The sequence below is a fragment of the Lissotriton vulgaris genome, unplaced genomic scaffold (assembly GCF_964263255.1).
Source record: "Lissotriton vulgaris unplaced genomic scaffold, aLisVul1.2 SCAFFOLD_1284, whole genome shotgun sequence".
NCBI classification, from domain to species: domain Eukaryota; kingdom Metazoa; phylum Chordata; class Amphibia; order Caudata; family Salamandridae; genus Lissotriton; species Lissotriton vulgaris.
Window position 1 is genome coordinate 510287 of NW_028253053.1, and position 22187 is coordinate 532473.

General features: G+C 42.8%; 1 protein-coding gene across 1 annotated transcript in view; it reads right to left on the reverse strand.

Annotated features, from left to right (window-relative positions):
- Window positions 1-22187, reverse strand: part of GARRE1 (granule associated Rac and RHOG effector 1) — a 553275-nt gene that overhangs the window by 450643 nt on the left and 80445 nt on the right. The window contains exon 2 of the mRNA XM_086951262.1: window positions 8703-8909. Coding sequence (XP_086807388.1) covers window positions 8703-8909 — 207 coding nt within the window. The remainder of the gene's footprint in view (window positions 1-8702; window positions 8910-22187) is intronic.

The following is a 22187-nucleotide window of genomic DNA, read 5'->3' on the forward strand; positions in this document are numbered from 1 at the left end:
TATTATGAAATAATACTGTAAAAGCATTGATACGGTTTCTTAGCCATATGATACTTTAACATGGATAAAATATATACATACATAAATACATTGACTAAAGTACTCAACTGGTGCTTTTAACTAAGCCTAACCCGGTGTACTTGACCTAAGCCTAATACTTGGGAAGGGATGAGTAGGTAGCAGCTTTAAGCTAATTTGGTTAAGATAATTTTGCCAAGAATCTGCATCAAGAATTCTCTTAAGGATTTAGTCAGCTCCGTACCTTGGTAATAGAATGTGGGAGGTCTGGTATCTCTTTCCTCAGGACTCGATATTCCAGCAACCCGCAAGGGTAGGCTGGAAACACCGGAGCTGGATTTACTCGGCTGGAGAAAAAGACAGCATCTCTCTCAGTGCGTCAAACAGGAGGGGCGGCTTCCGTGGGCACTCGCATCAGCTGGGCTCTCGGGCAAGTAGATGGCCGCTCTGCTCCAAACCACCGTGTATTTGCTTAAGGCAACTGTTGGTATTTTATACCTGAAAGGTGCCAGGTTTGACGTAAGGTTGGACATAAGACGTCACCAAGAACTAACATTTCTTGCTGAACTTCAGGAGGTCTTGTTCAAATCAAAACAAAAGCAGGGGGGTTTCCCGGGCTGCTGGAGGTTTGGTTTGTTTAAAGAACACGTTGTGCTTTCTAGGAGTCAATGGGAATAGCCGTGCTGTGCTTTGGATTGCATGGGCTATTACTGAATATGAATCTGATTCTTATGCCTTTATCAGGATATTATTGATTATAACCTCACAAGGGCATAAATCGGGAATATAGAATTAGGGTCCTAGATATGAACACGACAAGACAGACAGAGAAGGACAGACTAGAGACAGACAGAGAGGGACAGACCAGAGACAGACAGACAGAGTTTGAGCTATTGGCATTGTAAATGACAATGCCTTTTATTAATTTGTTTTTAAAACCTGCAATCGGTGCATAAACACGCACTTTGAACGTATAGTCCTTGCTTACAATTAGCAAGGCTGGCAGTAAAAGAGTCTGCCAGCCTTGCTTCTCATAAGCATGGACTATAAGTACAAAGTGCTTTTTTACGCACCGAGATGCAAATGAATAAAAGGCATTGTCAGTTCAGTTCAGTAAACTTTATTCGGTTATATTTCATAACCATAAAATTACATACAATCACATTAAAATTTTAGCATCATCAAACATCAATTAGCAGTCAATTTTGGAAGAATAATAACAAACTATACAAAGTATTTTATGCACAAGCAAAAAATCATATTATCATCGTCTTGCGCAGATAAAATACATTTTTAAGAAACGCCCCCACGGAAGAGACGGAAAAAACGTCTTCAAAGCTCTGTATAGCCAGAAATGCAGGGCAACACTGTCTCAAATTCATATATTTTAAAATTGGCATAATCCATCTCTTTCTAGGTGTCACATAAAATCTACAAAAAAATAAAATATGAATATCCGATTGATCAGAGACGTTGTCACAGTGGCATGTACACATAACCATGGACCAGTTATTTGTAATTGGGAAGCTCAGTAATCTAAACAATATACCAAATCTGAATCTTATCAATAAAAACCTTTCATATTCACTCATTTGTAGGTTTAGATAAGGCTGAAAATTACCTCCTTTAGTAATCATTTGATGGGAAGTCACAGTCTTTTTTTACCATTTCAACTGATTCTCTTTGGTTCACCATAAAATCTAGGCACGGTTGTTTGAGAGTATTCCTAGTAATATTGAGCATAGTTTCTGGCTCATCAAAATACTCCGGGTGTCTGATGTTGTTAAAAACTGTTTTTATATAGTGTAACCATTTTATCCTTTTGGCCCCATCCAACTTTAGCACATCTCCCAGATAAGATGGTTTAAATAACATCTCTCAGTAGTCCATACCCAATGCCAAAGCAGCAACGGTTGAATTTTAATTAGGTCTTCCAGGAAATAGATACCCAGTTCTGTGTGACAGTTATAATTTGACATACTCGATGGAAGTGACAATAGAAATAGTAAGAAAATATTTTCACTTATTTGCAAACTATTAACATTTAAATTTCCCCAGATGCCAGCCCCATATAACGCTACTGAGACGCAGCTGCTTTTATAAATATATAGCAGCTCTTTGACTGGCTTTTTGCCCATCTTTCTGCTAAAAGACTTAAGTGCCATTATGGATTTGGAAAAAAGTAAATTCCTGGCCTGTATTGCCCTATTCCAGTTCCCAGTATGGTCGAATAGAATCCCCAGATACGAAAAAGTTGGGGTATATGCTGTAGTGGGGTTGACCCAATAAACATTGTTTTCTTCTTTTGTCGGACGTTTCCCCCACAATTCATCACATAGGTCTTGGTACAATTGATTTGAAGTTCGAGTTTATCCATAAAACCACTAAAAGACGAAATCATGGCCTGCATAGCTAATGGGGTTCTGGCCATAAGCACCGTATCATCTGCATAAATAAGTGCAGGTAACCGGCGAGTCGTGGCACTTGGGATATCGTTACATTCATTTAGGAGTGAGTCCTCTAAGTTATTAATGTAGATAGAGAATAGGAATGGGGCAAGGACGCACCCCTGCCTCACGCCCCTCCCCACTCTAAATTCCCTTGTACACTCACCGTTTAAGCCAAATCTGACCATTGCACCAGCTCCATTATATAATTCTCTTAAAAAGCTGATGATATTAGCTTCTACACCCATGCTAGTTAGGATTGTCCATAATTTGCCATGATTTACAAAATCAAATGCTGAAGTGAGTTCTAAGAATGTTAAATAGAGTCTACCTCCCTTCGCCGTGGTATATTTCTCAATCAAAATTGATAGATTAAGTACTTGCTTTGTTGTGCCAACTCCTTCTCGGAAACCCATATTGGAGATCACTTATGATATGGTGTTCCTCTGCCCATTTCTGAAGTCTATCTAAAATGACCCTACCAATAATTTTTATGGTAGAGTCAAGTAGTGATATGGGCCGATAACAGGCACAGCTGGATCTATCACCTTTTTTAAATATCGGGATAATAATGGATTTGTACCATGTATCGAGTAATCCTTTAGAGCAAGTGGCATTAAAAATCCTGGTGAGTAGCGGAGCCCAGAGATCGATATTCTTTTTAAAGATATCTACTGGAACACCGTCGGGCCCTGATGCCTTGCCCCCAAGACTGGACTTGATACCCTTTATTACCTCTTCAAGTTGGAAGTTAAGTTGATGGCCTTCTACATATTTCTCCTTAGCCATAGGTTCCTTTATAAGGTTAGTGGTGGATACTGATGTTTTATATAAAGTTTCAAAATGCTTCACCCAATCTTTCTCACTTATGGCTATCTCCATACGGGCCTTTGAACTATCCTTAAAAAAAGGTGCATTGACTGCTTTCCAAAAAGCAGTCATGTCCTTTAGTTCTGAGGCCTCCAAAATGGCAGACCATGCTTTATTTTTTAGAAACTCCTTTTGGGTTTTGAGTGCTGTTTTATACTCCTTACGTAAAACCCTTATCAGGGATTGATCTCTCACTTGCTGCTGCAAAGCCGTTTTTAACAATTTGTGAGCTTTGCTACATTCCGGAGTAAACAACCCATTGCTTCTAGCTTTACACTTGTTAGCCTTAACATCAACCCATAGTCCTTTTTTTTATATTGGCCATAATCTCTCTGAAATTGGTTATAATTTCAGAGTCCTTTGTTTCCGGGTCTAGGCATGCGTCGAACTTTATACTACATGCTTTCACAAGTTTACTAAGAAATATCTCAGGGACCACCCTAGTCCATTTAAGGACATACCCATTTTGTCTCTTTATATCCACATCAACAGAAAAAAACTCTACTTTCTTATGCACATTTAAAAATGTATCCATTAGTTCTAACCTTATCGGAAAATGATCGCTGAGAGGGACATTCAGGACATTATAATTAACAATACAATCATGGTAACTAGTAGAAATGAGGATATAATCTACAGTCGACATCATTCCTCTGCCAGTAAAAGTTGCAGTAAATGGCACTCTGTTATAGCACAATTCATTTGCAAACCCTAAATTGTAGGTAAACAGAATTTCATTCAATGCATTCCCCAATGTCGAGTGCTCAAAATGGGATATATTAATATCCCTTTCTATTGATAATCCACAATTTCCAGTTCCACCTCTGGAACATAAGGAACAGTTAAAATCCCCGCCCCATATTACAGTAAATATCCTTTTAGAACCATTGATGATAGTGTTTAACTTGCTATTCAGGGTTTTAAGTACCGACAATATAGTTACAGAAGGAATGTTGTTATAAAAATTAACTATTAAGGAAGATACAGAACTACTAAAATGAACCCCAACAATATGAAAGTAAGATGTGTGAAAATAAAGCTCTAATTTTTTTAAATTTAGGCGATTTGAGATATACATACATAAACCCCCTTTCGCTCTTCCATGTGCCGAGGCTACAGCGGGGATAGAAACTGTTATGAAGCCACTCAAATGATGTTCCCCCTCTGCCCATGTTTCTTGGAGGCATAAGATGTCACAATTTTCAGTAAAAAGCCTCCAAGCAGGATTCTCTAACTTAGCCCGAAGGCCGGCTATGTTCCAAAATGTTATGGACCATTTTTTCCCCAGAGTTTATCTAATCCACCACTAGCACATCGCTCACTGTCTTTAATTATTTCCGGGAGGCCCATCCCCACGATTTCATTACCTTTATCAGTTTCATGGTACTTTTCTTTTACCCTTTGCTCCTCAAGAATGCTGGCAGGATCAGCTTGGCCTATATCATCACTATTACCGTTACCACACATCAGGTGCCCGTCAGACAATTTTTCCCTCGAACATATTACATTGAGTCATTCATTCTCATCCAATCCAGAGAAATGGTGGAATAAATTTGACAATGGTATGTCCCAATTATCCCTGGGATTATAGGTATGGAAATTGTCCCTGGAATTACTGTCCCAATTATCCCTGGGATTATAGGTATGGAAATTGTCCCTGGAATTACTGGTGTAGAGGTTGTTATTGTTAAACAATGGTTTATTTGGGTACATTGGCGAAAAACAAGGGGTATTATTCCTGCTATGAAAGTTACGTACAACCGGATTCATAATTGAATTCGATCTGTATGGTGCATGGGGTCTATACATCTTAGGAGGATAGGAAGTAGGCATGAGTTGTAAAAAAGGGGAGTCATTTCCATTGTAATGTCTGTGAACTGGGTTCAAGATTGAATTTGATCTATATAAACCATCGAATCTCCGTTTATTTAAAGGAAAATGATTTGTGTTAGTCGTTGGTGGATTATTATTATTTGGGGGCATCATTAGAGCTTCCGGATAGAAGTAGCTCAAGTTACGCGTAGAGATACCTCCCTCACATCTCCCTGGGAACCAGTCACTGATATATGTGACCAGTCTATGATCTTTAAAATTGACGATGATAACATCCCCTTCGATGTCCTTAGGTCTAAGTCCCACCCAATTACATCGCCTAACTGAAACTATATCTCCATTTAGGTGCATAGGGAGTGGTCTATTTTTTCACAGCCAATAAATGACTTTATTTTTAAGACTGGAATTATGTTCTGTATTTCCAGCTGGCATGACCGGGACTCCTGTAAGAATGATGACATAATTTGAAGATTCCGGGGGCAGATCAGCAACATTTCTAGTTTTTGTTCTATTTGTTTGAATAAGCTTGCTTGGGGGTTCATTTGTGGTATGGCCTCTTTTTAATATGCCTATATTGGATTTTTCCTTATTTGTATTCTCAGTAGCTGTGAGAGGTTTAGTACCCGTCAGTACATTAGATTTTACTATGGCAGGCTTTTTGTTTAATATAGGGGTAGCAGTTTGTTGCTTGAGTAGATTGCTAAGAGGCTGTTTTACTACCGGGTGCATATTACTTTGGTCACTGGATTTATGGCAAGCTACTATCTTTTGCTCTTGCAAGATCTGATCCATTTTCTCTCCTAACCTTTTGACCCTTTCGGTAAGTGGGAGAATCAAAGCCTTGATAAGGCAATCAATATCCTTTATTAGCCCTTCATAACTTGGGGCAAGTATCGAATTGGCAGTCAAATGCCCTATTGATTCCACATTCCCTGCTTCCTTAGTTATCTTGTGCGGGGAAGTACATATTACTAATGGATAGTCTATTCCCCTTTTTGATTCCACCCTTCCTTCTTTTTCTCGGTGGTGAACGAGAAACACTATTAAATTCCTTAGTGGGAGGTTTTTTAAACTTTTTGTCAGGTACAATAATCGGGTGAGGATCAGATCCTAAGGGTGTAAATACAGGGGAAGGTACATTTATATCGTGAAGAGGTGCTACATCATTAGGTAAAGGAGTACTTAAGTCGATTGGCTGATTTTGGTTTGGCTCAGAAGAATTATGGTCAGGAATGACTATAATATCGTCTTGGGCAAGGTGGTTATTCTGAAATATGAGCGGAATAACGTCTGTGCTAAGTAGCTCAGCATCAGATTCTTTATGAATAATTGAATCTGATGCAGTACATGTATCCACCCTCTGGGCAGGAAGTGGTCTTTGTTTTAGGAGCTCAATAGATAGACGACGCCCAGCTCGCTTCTCTGCGAGCGTAATCTCTCTATCGACTTCGCTCTTCACTTTAGAAAAGAATTTGTCCAATGGACCTAGAATAGGAACCCCTGCCGTGCCAGATAAGGGATTCGCTACTAGTGAAGACATTTTAGGTGTAAAAGTAAAGTTCAAAGGAACTATGTATGAGAAACCTAAGGGTGCAACTAATAAAAAACCCGGTTAAGCATAATGGGTCATGTAGGACATAACAATCAATAATACAAGTAAAGTACGAGAAGTATGGGGCTAAAATCAAAGTCGGAGTGTAGTAACTATACCGCAGGTCCACTTTCCAAATAACAGGGGGGTGGCCCAGCCCAGCCTCCTTCAGCCCCTGACGGCCACGGACGGTCCCGCCCTTGTCCCGGGCTTCTCCCGCGCGCTCCCGCGCTGCGGGACCAGGCTGTTGCTTTTATCTGTTCTAGATGAGGGGAGGAGCCTGCAGGGAGAGCGTCCAGGTGCTGTCAATGGAGGCGGGCGGGCGCTCCTGGGACTTGTAGTCCTGCGCCCACCCTCGCTCGCAGCCCTAACTTCAGCAGCAACCCCACAAAGTCACAAACAAACGTGGTCTTCCAACAGGGTTCAGATGGTATATCAGCAGCCGCCCCACACGGAGCGGGACCCGCGCAGCGGGTTTCGTGAGGAGTTATCAGGAAGAGAAGAGTATCTCGCAGTCCCAGACGTGGCAAGCAAGGACAAAGAATTCCACCGATGATGCAGTTTGAAGCACTTTTCAAATAACACGAAAAGGGGGAGGAGCCTGCAGGGAGAGCGTCCAGGTCCTGTCAATGGAGGGGGGCGGGCACTCCTGGGACTTGTAGACCTGCGCCCACCCTCGCTCGCAGCCCTAACTTCAGCAGCAACCCCACAAAGTCACAAACAAACGTGGTCTTCCAACAGGGTTCAGATGGTATATCAGCAGCCGCCCCACACGAAGCGGGACCCGCGCAGCGGGTTCCGCGAGGAGTTATCAGGAAGAGAAGAGTATCTCGCAGTCCCAGACGTGGCAAGCAAGGACAAAGGCTAACGGCATTGTCATTTACAATGCCAATAGCTCAAACTTTAATAATGCAAGACCTATTGCATTGTAAATGTGTGTTATATATATATAAGTAAATTGTCCCTGGCACCCAGGGCTTTACTAAGACGTTTGAAACCCTTGGTTTCGTTTTATGTGAAGCCCTCTGTGCAAGTACCAACATCCCAATAACCATGGACTTCGTAAAGAGAAACCCAGGATCCTGATGTGAACTTGCATGCTTCACAGCCTCCTCAAAGCATTGAAACGCAAAATAATTATTAACAATAAAAGCCACATACAAAGACTTAAGAATAATCACCATTAGGATATTCATGAATACTTAAGTGCTATTAACAATTTTAAGGAAATAAATCATTTAATTTAATGCCTCACTGACAGTCCTTAAAGTTAGAGACTAAACCCAAGAAGCAATGAACCAATTAACCTCAAAGCAACCAGACATTCTTCAGAAAAGCAAACTTAGTGCATAGTTCCACATGGTTAAGTAGTTTCATCAAATTTTAAACCTTTTTAGTGCATTCATTTTGGTATTTACTTGGAACCTCAGATATAAGATTTCATGCATTCAACCATGATTCATGAGAAAGAGTCAAATATACAAACCAGAGAGGCTTTCTGCATATCTTACAAAACACAGAGGCCTGAATGGTAAAGAATGAGCGATGCAAGCACATTTCAGAGCTGAATTTCTGAAGACTGAGCACGTTTGTTGCATATTTTCTCAATCTTACATTTCAAAGGCAGAAAATTACTTTAAACAACTAAAAGCTGTTTGGAGCTACATGGGAATCACCCCCATCTCCACATCTAATGATTAACACAATTTAGGATTCAGACATTCTAATCTTAGATTGGCAAAATAGATTACTGCAGTACCCTTCACCAAGGATTTACAAACTTTTAGCTCAAGAAGTTACAGGCATCCATAAACAGGTTAGGCACATTATTTATGGGAACAGCACGACATGTATACTTTGAACTCTTCATCTTAAAGCAGATGAGTTGAGAATGACAAGGCCATTTGGAAACTTTACTTATCCTTAAATTAAGAGACTCCTACCTCTGCAGCTCCTTTCCATGACCGTATAGCTTCATCCAACTCCCTTGTTGGGCTGGAACGAGATGTGCCACCACCAGCGGCAGTTTTCCTTTCTTGTGCCACAGCTTCCGCAAAACATGAATGTGCCACAGGTTGGACTTTCTGCAATGCTTGTGACAAAAATTGGAAGTGGACATGCATCACTGTCAAGAAACAGCGACCAAGCACCTATAATAAAAAAAAATGAAAATATGTGCATTACATTTAAAAATGCGCTTCCAACACAATTATAGAACCAAAGCATAAAAATAAATATAAATATTTTTTTTAAACTTTTAATTATTTGATGAGAGCAAGCCCGTTGCCATGGCGACATTATATCAAATCAGTACGATCCAACTGCAGCACAACCAACACAAGTAAAACAAGGAAATTACAACAAAACAGAAAAATAATTGAATCTTTTAAGGAAACTGGTCAATTACTCTGTATGTGCTTTTGATATGAAAATATAAAAAAAGACATCTTAATGATGAATAACAAAGACTTTCTGTATTTCCATCAATTTACAAAAATTACATGAAAAAGGTCTAGCCTATTGAAATGGCCTTAGTTTACAGTTTGGGAACAGTACAACATTTATATTCTATTCATGATTCTTTCAGATATTTTATTTCCCAGATCAAACTGGGAAATTGTCACTAAAATGAATCTCATGATCAAGCTATTTAATTCAATCTTTCGTTTAAGGTAGAAAAAATGAGATGGGAAAAGCAATATGGAATGATCACGGGGACAAGAACAAGTTACTAACGGGAAACTAACACTAATTCCATAAGTTGTTGCTCAGCTACCAAATTGTGTAAACTACATCATCTGGTGATATAATCGAAATGCACAAATGTATTCTGAAATGAATAAAAACCGGACACCACATATGCTCACTTTCTCTGGAGGGCCTGGTCTCTTCCTATGTCACATGCATGTGTCCCCATTCCTGTTTTTACTAACTTGTTAGTAAATTTAAATCTACAACAATGCATTGATCAGGAACGGTAGTTATTATACAGAACAATGGATACAGAATGTAGGTGGAGCAGCTCATGTGACTACTCTAATAATGCTTACAGAACTGCAGTGGAAGCTGTTCATGTGACCTCTCTGGAGGTGTTTGATAAGAACATGCGTTTGACAACTGTACATGCTACCGTACTATAGGTAAGCAAGGCACCTCTATAATATGGGACACTTGGATCTCACAGTTACAAGTCATAATGCAGCAAAAAATTGCACAGATGCTGGCTTTTATGGGGAAATGTATTACTAATATTATTACTTCTGTGCTAGGGGCATTGCAGGTATGGCTGCTATGTATTAACTAAGTAGAAGTTGCATTCCAAATTGGTAAAGCCGTCAGTACATTATTGATGGCAGCACTGAAGCGATCCCTGCTGGCAATTTTGCATTGAGTGGCCTCTGATCTGGTTTTGTCTGATGTGAACGCCATTAGAACACTAATATTTGCAGCTCGGTATGATTTTCATTGATTATAAGTTGCTCTTATTACAGAAAAGGTAGGAGTCCCCAGGTATAGCCTTGCAGAGCTCTTGCGGTCAAATCAAGAAGAGCTGTTTATTTTATTTTTTTCTGTTCCATGGTTACTTTGTGAAAACAATTACTTGACAAACTACATGGATACATATCATGTACATGTCACTGTTCAGCTAGCATTTCACTCTGCAACTTTAGGAATTTCCATCTCGCATCACTACTTAATGAAGAAAATAGGACACGTCCACGTCTAGTTTCCTACGGCAAAATCTTTGCACAAGATAATCAAATTTGAGTCCCAATTTAGGTTTCACAGGACAATCCAGGATTGTAATCCAAATTTTTTGGATACATTCCATTACGGTCCTTGGGGAATGCTATAAGGAAGATTCGCACTGCTCCAGATTTTGAGGACACCTACCAAGGGGAACTGCGCCTTGTCCAGTGCAGGAGCAGAACTTTGTTCTGTACTCCTACAACGCCTTCTTCCCACCACACATCAAATAGGCTTTCAGAGGCAGTATGACAAATGTGCTGAATATGGAAATACATTTTATTACGTTGTATTGCTATGCTGGGAATAATGAAGTAAGGCAGGATTTCATTTCCTAAACTACTAGTCAAATACTAAGTTTAGGGCCGACTCCCAAAACCATGGAAATATGAGGTGCGAGGGATAGAAGCTGGTAGGGTAAGAAAATTACCCATTGTAACTCTACTACACAGGAGGCCCTATCTCATAAGGCAGAAGTCACCTATGAATGGCTGTGCACCCCAACTTCGATGTCAATTTACTTGGAGCCCTAGTAGTTCCCCTTGATGCCTCTTAATTCCCTTTCAAAGATTCCTGTGTAATTTAAGATTTTTCTATCGCATTTCACTCAATCAATCAATGAAGAAATTTGTATAGCGCGCTACTCACCCGGAGGGTCTCAAGGCGCTTGGGGGAGGGGGGTCTGCTACTGTTCGAAGAGCCAGGTCTTGAGTTGCTTCCTGAAGGAGAAGTGGTCTTGGGTCTGACTGAGGTGGATGGGGAGGGAGTTCCATGTCTTGGCTACCAGGTAGGAGAAGGGTATACTCAGATGTGAGTCCCTTGCTCATTGCACCATCAGGATTCAAGCAAGCCGGGCCGAAGACGGCTGAAATGCCAGAAACCGGTCCCCGGAAGCTTGTTTCCTTCCCAGTATAAGAATTGGCTTGGTAGTTTGGTCTGCCCTGTTCCCATGATGCACTGGGCCAGGGTCAGACTAATTTGCATATAGCCAAGTTCTGAGCTGGGATGGTGCAGTGAGCTCAAAAACGGTGATGGATCAAGCCCTGATCTTTGGACTGGGTAAGAGTGGTCTGCTTAATTCAGACACTCTGTTCATCACCACCCCCTTTTCTGAATCATTTTTGTCCACCATAAGCGTGGAAGGGTATACTCAGATGTGAGTCCCTTGCTCATTGCACCATCAGGATTCAAGCAAGCCGGGCCGAAGACGGCTGAAATGCCAGAAACCGGTCCCCGGAAGCTTGTTTCCTTCCCAGTATAAGAATTGGCTTGGTAGTTTGGTCTGCCCTGTTCCCATGATGCACTGGGCCAGGGTCAGACTAATTTGCATATAGCCAAGTTCTGAGCTGGGATGGTGCAGTGAGCTCAAAAAACGGTGATGGATCAAGCCCTGATCTTTGGACTGGGTAAGAGTGGTCTGCTTAATTCAGACACTCTGTTTATCACCACTCCCTTTTCTGTGCCAGGTAGGATTAGCATTTTCTTCCCATGGTGGCTCTTCGGATGCGCCGAACGGCGGCGATGGCGTGGTTGGTCGATCGTAGCTGGCGGGTGGGAGTGTAGAATGTCAGGTGGTCGTTGAGGTTCCTGGGGCCTAGGTCGTGGAGAGGTTTATGTGCGTGGGTGAGGAGTCGGAACGCGATTCTCTTGTTGACGGGGAGCAAGTGCAGGTCTCTCAGGTGTCCGGAGATGTGGCTGTGACGGGGGAACTTTGTCCTATAAAACTCATACCCAGAGTATTTTACCTCCTGCCCTATGTGGACCAAACCCATCTAACTGTAAATGGCAATGTGCTACTGTACAATACTTAAGTTACATTAAAAAAAATCGCCCTACCTAATGTCCATTAAAGGTAGGTGGGTCGTCAACGTTTGTTGTTCTAAAACGTGGGTCGTGGTTCTAAACAGTTTGGGAAAAACTGCACTACTCCATTTCACTCCACAACACTTCATCTAGGCCACTCCATGACTCACTATGCTAACCTACTCCACTCTACACCCGTCCATTCTATGAGACTCCCCTCCCCGACACACTACTCCACAACACTCCATGCTATTGTATGGCACTCCACGACATTCCACAAACTTTTAGCCGTGCTGAACAGCAGCTAAGCTGGTGTACAACATGGCCAAAACACACTGGAAAAGTCAAGAGCTCTTGCTTAGGTGAGCTCTATTGGGTTTGCCGTTGATTGTAACACTTCAACCGGCATATGTGGTCTTCAATATGAAATATTCTCTCTTTCGCATGCAATGTTTGTATCTGCGTTTAATGCTATTACATGCCCTTTGCGCACAAGTTCCCAGTGAAGATCTGACCTGCAATATGTGCATGTTACCCAGAACCACTGATGAATTGTAACTCTTTGCTGAGTGTCTAATGTCGGGCTTTAAAGCGTTTATGATTCAAACGTGTTTAATAAAATCGAAATCTCAATTTTCTGGCCATACAAAGATACTGTTAGGAGACAACAAGAGAAGGTTTTCATGACATTAATCAGGCAGGGCAGCAGCAGGGTGAGTTTGAAGATATCTTTGTAAAGAGCTATTAAGTATCACTGAAAAAGTCTTGTGAACTGCAACTCAAGACACCTATTCCTTGAAAATGTACAGAAGGAAGTAGGTATTTTCTCATACCAAAGGAGATCAGTCCACTGTAGCAGTCACCCAAACGTGACCAGTAATAAGAACTGGGATGGTTATTCATTTGATGGAAGGAGGGGAATGGGCAACTAGATATCCAAACTCATGATGTTAGAACTGGTATCACAACACCCCTGGGCTTTATAGCCCAGAGTCACATGATTAATTGATCAACCCAATCAACTGCATTAAAGTTGATTGCGCTGCTTTGGGCCATGCTGCTGCAACTTTACTACAAACACAGTGTGGCATGGCCTATCATAAGTCAAGTCAAAGAACTTTATTCGACTTATGTCATAAAAGTGTAGTACATAAAAATTTGGACATTGTACATAAGAAAATATATTGGTAGATAGCAGTTTCATCAACATCCTGAGAACAGTTAGACGTGTCTTATCCCAATGAAAAAAAATCGCAACTTTTTAGAGCTCACAATAGTTTATCAAATTTCAAAAAGCTTAAATAATTAATACAACCTGGTAATAGAATTAATGTTAACAACAGATTGGTCAATCTCAAGAGAGACAATAATAACTTGAGTTAACAAGCATTTGCAATGCAATAGGTCTCGCATTTACTTAAGTTTGAGCTATTGGCATTGAAAATGACAATGCCTTTTATTTAGGTTTTCGTTTTAAAAACAAAGAAAAGGAATTGTCATTTACAATGTCAATAACTTAAACTCCCACAAATGCTAGACCTATTGCTTTGCAAATGCTTTTTTGCTTTTAGTTTGCCTAGTGGAAGCACGTACAATGCTTTTACTTTCTGGGCCATATGGTTAATTGAATGATTTGTGCACCCACACATCAAAGCACACCTGATGCGCAGACCTCTTTTTATAGACCCAAAGAGGTGGCCTCTTCACACCACCCAAATTAATATTTCATAGCCCCATTACCGCCACCAAAGCGCCTGAGCCAGGACTGGTAAATGTGCTCTGAAGTTTTAACGTGATTTAATGAGCTAAGAGACCCATGCAGTGATGTGTTACTTGTAGGTCACAGGTTCTGTTCTGCAGATATAAAAATGAAGCACTTCTTAAGGGGCACTACGAATGACAAAAATGTTATTCCAAACTGAAAACTTAAATTGAAACAAAAGGAAACTAACATGAAATGGACTTGAAATTCCAACTTCCTCAACGTGGTATAAGGTGTTTTACTGGGGGGCTTGGCTGGGCTTCGGTTGCTTTGCAATAATGAAGTGATGGGGGTGGGGGCAGTACAGACGGGAGCTGAAGCTGTACAACCATGGACAGAAGCAAATGTAAACAAGAGACTAGGAAAAAGCATCGAACCCACTGTCCAAGTGAGGAGAATCTTGTCAAACAGAAAATACAACTGGCCCAAAATATAAATTTGATGACAGTAATGACAGCCTTCAAGGGCATGGTGTACCAACTGCATAAGCTGTCGCAGTCATCCTCGCCTGTAACATCCACTCCTTTGAAGGCGGAATGTCTTCTCAGGAACCGTCACCACTGGAGCTTTCAAGCTGCTCGCATGGCCAGTGCATAAGAACATTCAGTGTCTTCGTTCCGCTGTCCCTCCGACTTACACTGCCTTCCGCATCCCTGGCGTCTGTGCCAATGCTCCAGACTCAACCACCCCTGGCAGTATCATTTGCGCGTCTAATTGTTTTTGTCACATGTCGTGCCAATAAAGAACCTGGCTGGCGTTCTAACACTCACGCAGAAAATTACAACCATGTGTGCCAAAAAATGAGCAATCACCCAATAGAGACACCCAAGGCAGCTGCAGGAAATGGAACTATGAAGCCACTCGAATTAAAAGTAGTGAATGCATACCAGCAACCTGAAACTCTAGCGATTCTGGCATGTCGGAATCCCAGCTATGGCTAAATGCACTGCGCTTACAACATCGCGGGCGCACTCTGGAAGTCAGGCAGCCTTTGTTTGGACGTGGGCGGGGCTCGTCAAAGAAACAGGAAGTAACCGCCGAGGAGGACGTCCGAAACATTCAGGCTCCACGCTGAAGTCCCGGGGCGATTCAGAGAGACCGGGCGAAAGAGCGAGGGCAGACTGCATGGCAACAGAGGCAACACGGGGCTCCCGAGGGGTGAGGAGACCCCTGCGGCGTGCCAAAAGACGGCCCAGGAACCTGCACACCGAGCCGGTAAGTGAGAGCTTGCAGGCTGTTAGAAGAAAAGTGTGCGCGCGCGCATGTGTGTGTGTGTGTGTTTGTGCGCGTGTGTGCCTGTGTGTCTGTGTGTGTGAATGTATGCATGCATGCATGCGTGCGTGTGTAAAAAGAGCCGATGACTGGTGGTGGATGGAAAGTGAAAGTAACCAGCGCGAGTGTGTTTTAGTCTGTGTGGTGGCTGGCTGTGTGCGCACGCGTGGACGGAGCCGACGTGCGCGTTCGCGCACCCAAATCCAGGGGAAAAGCGCGTGGCACCCTCTTGTCCGTCATTCCCCCGAAGTCGATAACTATAGTTGTCGATCTGGACTGCATCCTACGGATGCTTACCAGCTCGACCTAAAAATTGTGAAAAAGAGACGAGCATTTAAGCAAAAGTGCAATATGCATTATTGCAAAATGTTATGCTAAAATTTCATTCATGATACAGAAATTGCAATGATAGAACAGCAATATCCTCAAAGTTGACAACAAATTGGACAGTCTCAAGAGGGATAATAATAAGTCTGGTTTAAGATTTAAAAGGGTGGCGAACAATTAAATAACAGTGGAATGCGTGTTAGTGCAGATTGCAACAATAAATCTGCGGCGTTCTCAACGGTATTGGACCTGCGCAATGCCATAACGCTTCCTAATAAAAAGTGCCCCTCTTATAAAGTTTAACAAAAGCATAACAGATTACAGGAGATTCATGGAAATGCAAGAATCTAAAGCCTTCATGCTATGAGCAAGGGCTGTGTGATCTCAGGAGAGGGAGCAAAAAGGCTGTTCTAAGGGTTTTATAAAGTGCACAGAAAATTACAAAGTGCAATGTGGGCTGCTTTGAAGTGCTATCACAGGGGCATGGTGGAGGGTTTTTCAACCACCCACCTTGGGTAGGAAATGCCGCTAAGAAATGTACGGTCCTCAGGCACAACCTGGTTAAATAACATCTATGCTGTGGGTTTAGAATTAAGGACAAATACAATCGCATTTCTTGTCTAGGAAAATCTAATTAAAATTACCTAAAACATGTTGCTGAGAGAAAGATCACTGATGTTTAAACATCGCCCTTTCTAGATATGCTGTCAAAGTCAAAAATAAGCTTTATTCGATTTTTGTTGCAAAATCATAAAAGCACATGTTAAAAGTACAGTTAAAAAAGTGTTAAAAAGTTTAAGAATAACAATCGCAACTAAATACACAAGGCTAAAAATCATCAGAAATGACAGCAGGCAAATTATTTCCTTTTGATCAAGATCAGAGCTAAAAAGACGGGATCATACAAATACATACATCCTCACTACCAACATTTTTCTGTGCCACTACTAAGAGGTATTAATTACATAAAATTCATAGATGTTCCTAGTACAAAAATTAGTTAAAAAAGAGGACAACTAGGTACTGCACATAAGTCACATAAATCACATAGTGTTCCTGAGACTAATGAGTATCCTTAAGTAGGAGGAAACCGCTTTTATGACGAAATCGGATTCCAATTGTTTTAACTTAAGGAATTCCGCTCTACATCCCCTTATTCCCCATTTTGTAAGGATCAGTTTCAAAAACCTTTTCCTAGGGGTCGCGTAGAATTTGCAGAACAGGATGCAGTGGATGTTGGTTTGGTAGGATAAATCATCGCATGGACACTTCACCAAATGTTTGGACCAGTCATTACATTCGGGAAATGTCACCATACAGAAATAGGTATCCACACGGAACCTAGTCAAAAGCATTCGTGTGAAGCAACTACAATCTAATAATAAGTAAGGCTGTATCCCTACGTGAGAGATAAGTAACTGATTCACCATGGCGGTGTGTTTACCCTTTTAAAAGTGACCACCTTTTCTTATCCAGATCAGTTTTGTAAGCGTGCGTCTTGGGACCCTTTCCATACATGTTGGGTTATAGAAGTATTCTCTGTGCCCAATATCAGACATGTTTTTGATATAATTTAACCATTTAATGTTTACAACCCCATCTAACGATAGGCAATCCGTAACGATAGCTCTATTTAAGGATGTTTCTGGCGTTACCCAAATTTTGTGCCATAGGAGCAATGGAGAAGATTTAATCGTATCCACAATAAATGGTAACCCAACTTCACAATGCTAAAATAAATGGGCATGCATTTAGGGGCTGCTAATAGGTAACGGATGAAATAATTTTCAGAACATTGTATCTGCTCTACCTTAACAATTCCCCAGATTCCGGCCCGTAAGTGCCAGTAGGAACAAATTTTGTTTTATAAATTTGGATAAGTTCACGCACTGGTCCCCCACCCCGTAAGTGCCAGTAGGAACAAATTTTGTTTTATAAATTTGGATAAGTTCACGCACTGGTCCCCCGCCCTGTTTCCTGGTGAAATTTATATAAATTTGGATAAGTTCACGTACTGGTCCCCCGCCCAGTTTCCTGGTGAAATTTATCAGGGCACCATTGGCCCTAGAAAAGGCCAATTTTCTTGCAAACACTGCCTCATTCCAAGTTCTACTATCAAAATTAATTCCCAGGTAAGAGAATCTACTAATATTCTCGATCTTATTTTTTCCCAGGAAAATTGCCTTGCTGGATCTGATCGTGGTGCCACATGTCATGGAATATGTTTTTGAGACATTGATTACTAGCCCTCGGGTATTCATATATTCTGAAAATTTAACCACAGCCCTTTGTAGGCCGACGACAGTTCGTGACATGATTGCTGCGTCATCCGCATACAAGAGGATGGGAATTGGATTTCCCCCCGCAGAAGGATAGTCAAACTGAAATTCCTTTAGGTGTTGTCCCACACTGTTGATATATAGGGTGAAGAGAAAGGGCGCCAGAATTCACCCTTGTCTCACGCCTCTTCTTATATTAAATTTATCAGAGCATTCTCCCCTCCTCCCATACCGTACCCGGGCCCCTTCGTCTCTATACAGTTCCTTGATAAGTGATAGGGTCTGTTGGTCTATGCCCATATCTCTAAGCGTCTTCCATAACATAGTGTGGTTCACACAATCGAACGCGGAGCTTAGGTCCACGAAGGAAATAAATAAACTTCCTCTCTTGGCTTGGGTATATTTAGCTGTTAGTAGTGCTAGGTTTAGGCCCTGTTCAATAGTGCCCTTGCCTGTGCGGAAACAATATTGTAAATTGGTGAATTTTCCTCCGCCCCAGCCTATTAAGGATTATCCTGCCCGCTACCTTCATTAAAGCATCTAAAAGGGATATCGGTCGATAACAAACGGGGTTATTCCTATCCCCTTTTTTAAAGATTGGTATAACAATCGCTTCTGGCCAGGTTGAAATAAAGCCAGAAGCATTAGAGCGATTTAGGACCTTTGTTAACAGGGGTGACCAGAGAGATAGCTCAAATTTATATAAATCAATCGGAACACCGTCCGGTCCTGGTGCTTTCCCCGGGGTGCTATCCTTAATTGCCTTGATGACCTCTGCATGATAAAATACGATCCCCAATGGGAACGCCTCTGATCGCTCGACCTCTTCATGTGATACCATCTGGTTATCTGTATCATTATCACTCTCGGGTGTGTTAGGGTTATCGTATAAATTAGAAAAGTGCTTAACCCATATGTCCCCAGGAATAGCTAAGTCAATGATGTCTGTTTCTTTATCTGTCAGAAAGGGTGCATTGACTGCTCTCCAAAAAGCTATGTTATCATTCTTTAAACATGACTCATGAAGGTTCTGCCAGGTTTCGTTTTTTAACTCTCGTTTCCTTCAGGTTAAGGCAGCATGATAAGATCTTCGAGTCTGCCTTACTAACTCCATCGATCTAGGGACTTCCTGTAGAGCACATTTCAGATTGTGATGTGCCCTAGAACAATCTTTGTCAAACCAACCCTTGACTTTATGTGTATGATTTTTATATTCTCTTGTCTATATTTTGTCTATATTCTCTTGTCTATATTTTGTAATTTCGCCCGTGATTTTACCGAAGGAGTTAAGAACTTGATGATTATCTTCGGACAATGAGAGGCAAGTTATCAAGTGGTCAAAAGTGTTGGTGACCAGTTTTCGGGTAAAAGCTTCAGAATCTACTTTTGCCCATTTAATGGAGTAGCCGTTGGTGCTTGCTAAGTTAATCGGGGTATTGTGAATGACCTTAGTATTTGTTTCTAGTCCCTTTATTTTCAGGCAGAACGAAATGGGCTAATCAATCAATCAATCAAAGACATTTATAGAGCGCACTACTTACCCGGAGGGTCTCAAGGCGCTTGGGGGGGGGGGGGTGCTGCTACTGCTCGAACAGCCAGGTCTTGAGCTTCTTCCTGAAGGAGAGGTGGTCTTGGGTCAGGCGCAGGTCGGTCGGGAGGGAGTTCCAGGTCTTGGCGGCCAGGTAGGAGAAGGACCTTCCTCCTGTTGTCGTTCTTCGGATGCGGGGGACGGCGGCGAGGGACTGGCTGATCGGAGGTGGCGTTTGATGCGGTTGTTGAGGTAGCTCGGGCCTTGATCGTGTAGGGCTTTGTGTGCGTGGGTGAGGAGACGGAAGGTGATTCTTTTGTTGACGGGGAGCCAATGCAGGTCTCTCAGATGTCCGGAGATGTGGCTGTTTCGTGGGATGTCGAGGATGAGTCTGGCTGAGGTGTTCTGGATCCGCTGGAGTCTCTTCTGGAGCTTGGCGGTGGTTCCGGCGTAGAGGGCGTTGCCGTAGTCCAGTCGGCTGGTGACGAGGGCCTGGGTGACCGTCTTCCTGGTCTCGGTGGGGATCCACCGGAAGATCTTCCGTAGCATGCGCAGGATGTTGAAGCACGACGAGGAGACGGCGTTGACTTGTCTGGTCATGGAAAGGGAGGAGTCCAGGATGAAGCCCAGGTTGCGTGCGTGGTCTGTCGGTTTGGGTGCGGTGCCCAGGGCGGGGGGCCACCAGGAGTCGTCCCAGGCGGAGGGCGAGGAGCCCAGGATGAGGACTTCCGTCTTGTCTGAGTTCAGTTTCAGGCGGCTGGTCGTCATCTACTCGGCTACATCTTTCATCCCTTCGTGAAGGTTGGCTCTGGCGGCGGCGGGGTCGTTGGTCAGGGAGAGGATCAGCTGGGTGTCGTCGGCGTAGGAGATGATGTTGAGGTTGTGTTGGCGTGCGATGGCCGCGAGGGGGCTCATGTAGACGTTGAAGAGGGTAGGGCTCAGCGAGGATCCTTGAGGGACGCCGCAGATGACTTCGGTGGCCTCTGACTTGTACGGTGGTAGACGGACTCTCTGTGTTCTTCCGTCGAGGAAGGAGATGATCCATTCCAGTGCCTTCTCCTGGATTCCGACGTTGCTGAGGCGCTGCACTAGGGTGCGGTGGCAGACAGTGTTGAATGCCACGGAGAGGTCTAGGAGATTGAGGGCCGCTGTTTCTCCGTTGTCCATCAGGGCTCGGATGTCATCGGTGGCAGCGATGAGGGCGGTCTCGGTGCTGTGGTTGGCTCGGAAGCCAGACTGTGAGGGGTCGAGGGATCCATTCGTCTCGAGGAAGGTGGCCAGCTGTTTGTTGACGGTCTTCTCGCTGACTTTGGCTGTAAACGGGAGGAGCGAGATGGGGCGGTAATTCTTGAGTTCGGTGGGGTCCGCTGTTGGTTTCTTTAGTAGAGCGCTGAGTTCGGCCTGCTTCCAGCTCTCCGGGAAGGTGGCGGTGTCGAAGGAGGTGTTGATGATGTCCCGCAGGTGGGGTGCGATGACAGCGTCGGCCTTGTTGAAGACGTGGTGAGGGCAGGGGTCGGTCGGAGATCCGGAGTGGATGGAGTTCATCATGCGGACGGTGTCTTCGGTGCTGATCGGAGTCCAGGCGCGGAGGGTGGTGGTGGGGGGCGTTGCTGCGGTCGTGGCGTGCGTCGGTTGAATGCTGAAGCTGTTGTGTATGTCCGCGATCTTGTTGTGGAAGTAGGTGGCGAGGGAGTTGCAGAGGTCTTGCGATGGCTAATGATCGCTCATGGTGGTATTGAGTGTCTCCCAGGACAAAACAAGTGACCAATATCTAGAGGACAGAATGGTAAAATCAATTATAGAATTTGCCCCTCTCACATTAAAAGTTGGTTTAAACTCCTCTGCCGGTGAGCAACTTTCGTTGACATAGCTTAAATCGAAATGGAATATCAATGTATTCAGCAAATCCCCCAACCTGGAGTGAACAAAATGAGTTTGGGCATCTTCCCTGTTCTCCGCCAGGACACAGATACCAGTAGCAGAGCAAGAACAGGCATTAATCAAGCACTCTCACAAGATATGTAATGATCCAAGTAATTATCACAAGTTTACAGAATACAGTTCATTGATAGGAAATGGACTTCCAAAGTACGGATCCAGAGCCAAGCGTTAGACTTCAAATCTTTATTTCATGAACATTAAAAAATATTTCCAGCTTGTCCTGCCGACACGTGTTTCGTCTCTTTGGAGACTTTTTCAAGGCTGGAAGTATAGAAAAGCTAAAATCAATATTTACACAATATACACTATACATATACAATATCATAGAAAAATATATACAGAGAAGTCTAACAAAAACATATATTATCTGAAGGTGTATCACACCTTATAGAGAAAGAACAAGAAAAAGAAACCAGTCATAGTTTATACTGATCAGGATAACGGACTGGCACGGCCTTTATAAATTTTACTATTATAATTTGGGATACTATAACTCTTCACCTATAAGAATATGGTCATTGAGGTTCATATCACGTCTCGGCTAACGTTACAAGATGGCCGCCATGATTCTACGAGGGTTCTAAGAAGGGACTCGTTCCACTGCATGACCTATACGTGGTTTCCTTGTATAAGCCACGCCCCCGCCATTCGCTTAAAATCCGGCGCGAGACAATGTCACAAGTAGCTGATAAGCAGTGGAGGTGTCAGGGTGACGCTGCGACAAACGAGGTATGATCTAGGATTAACAGATGAATTTTCGGATAGTTAA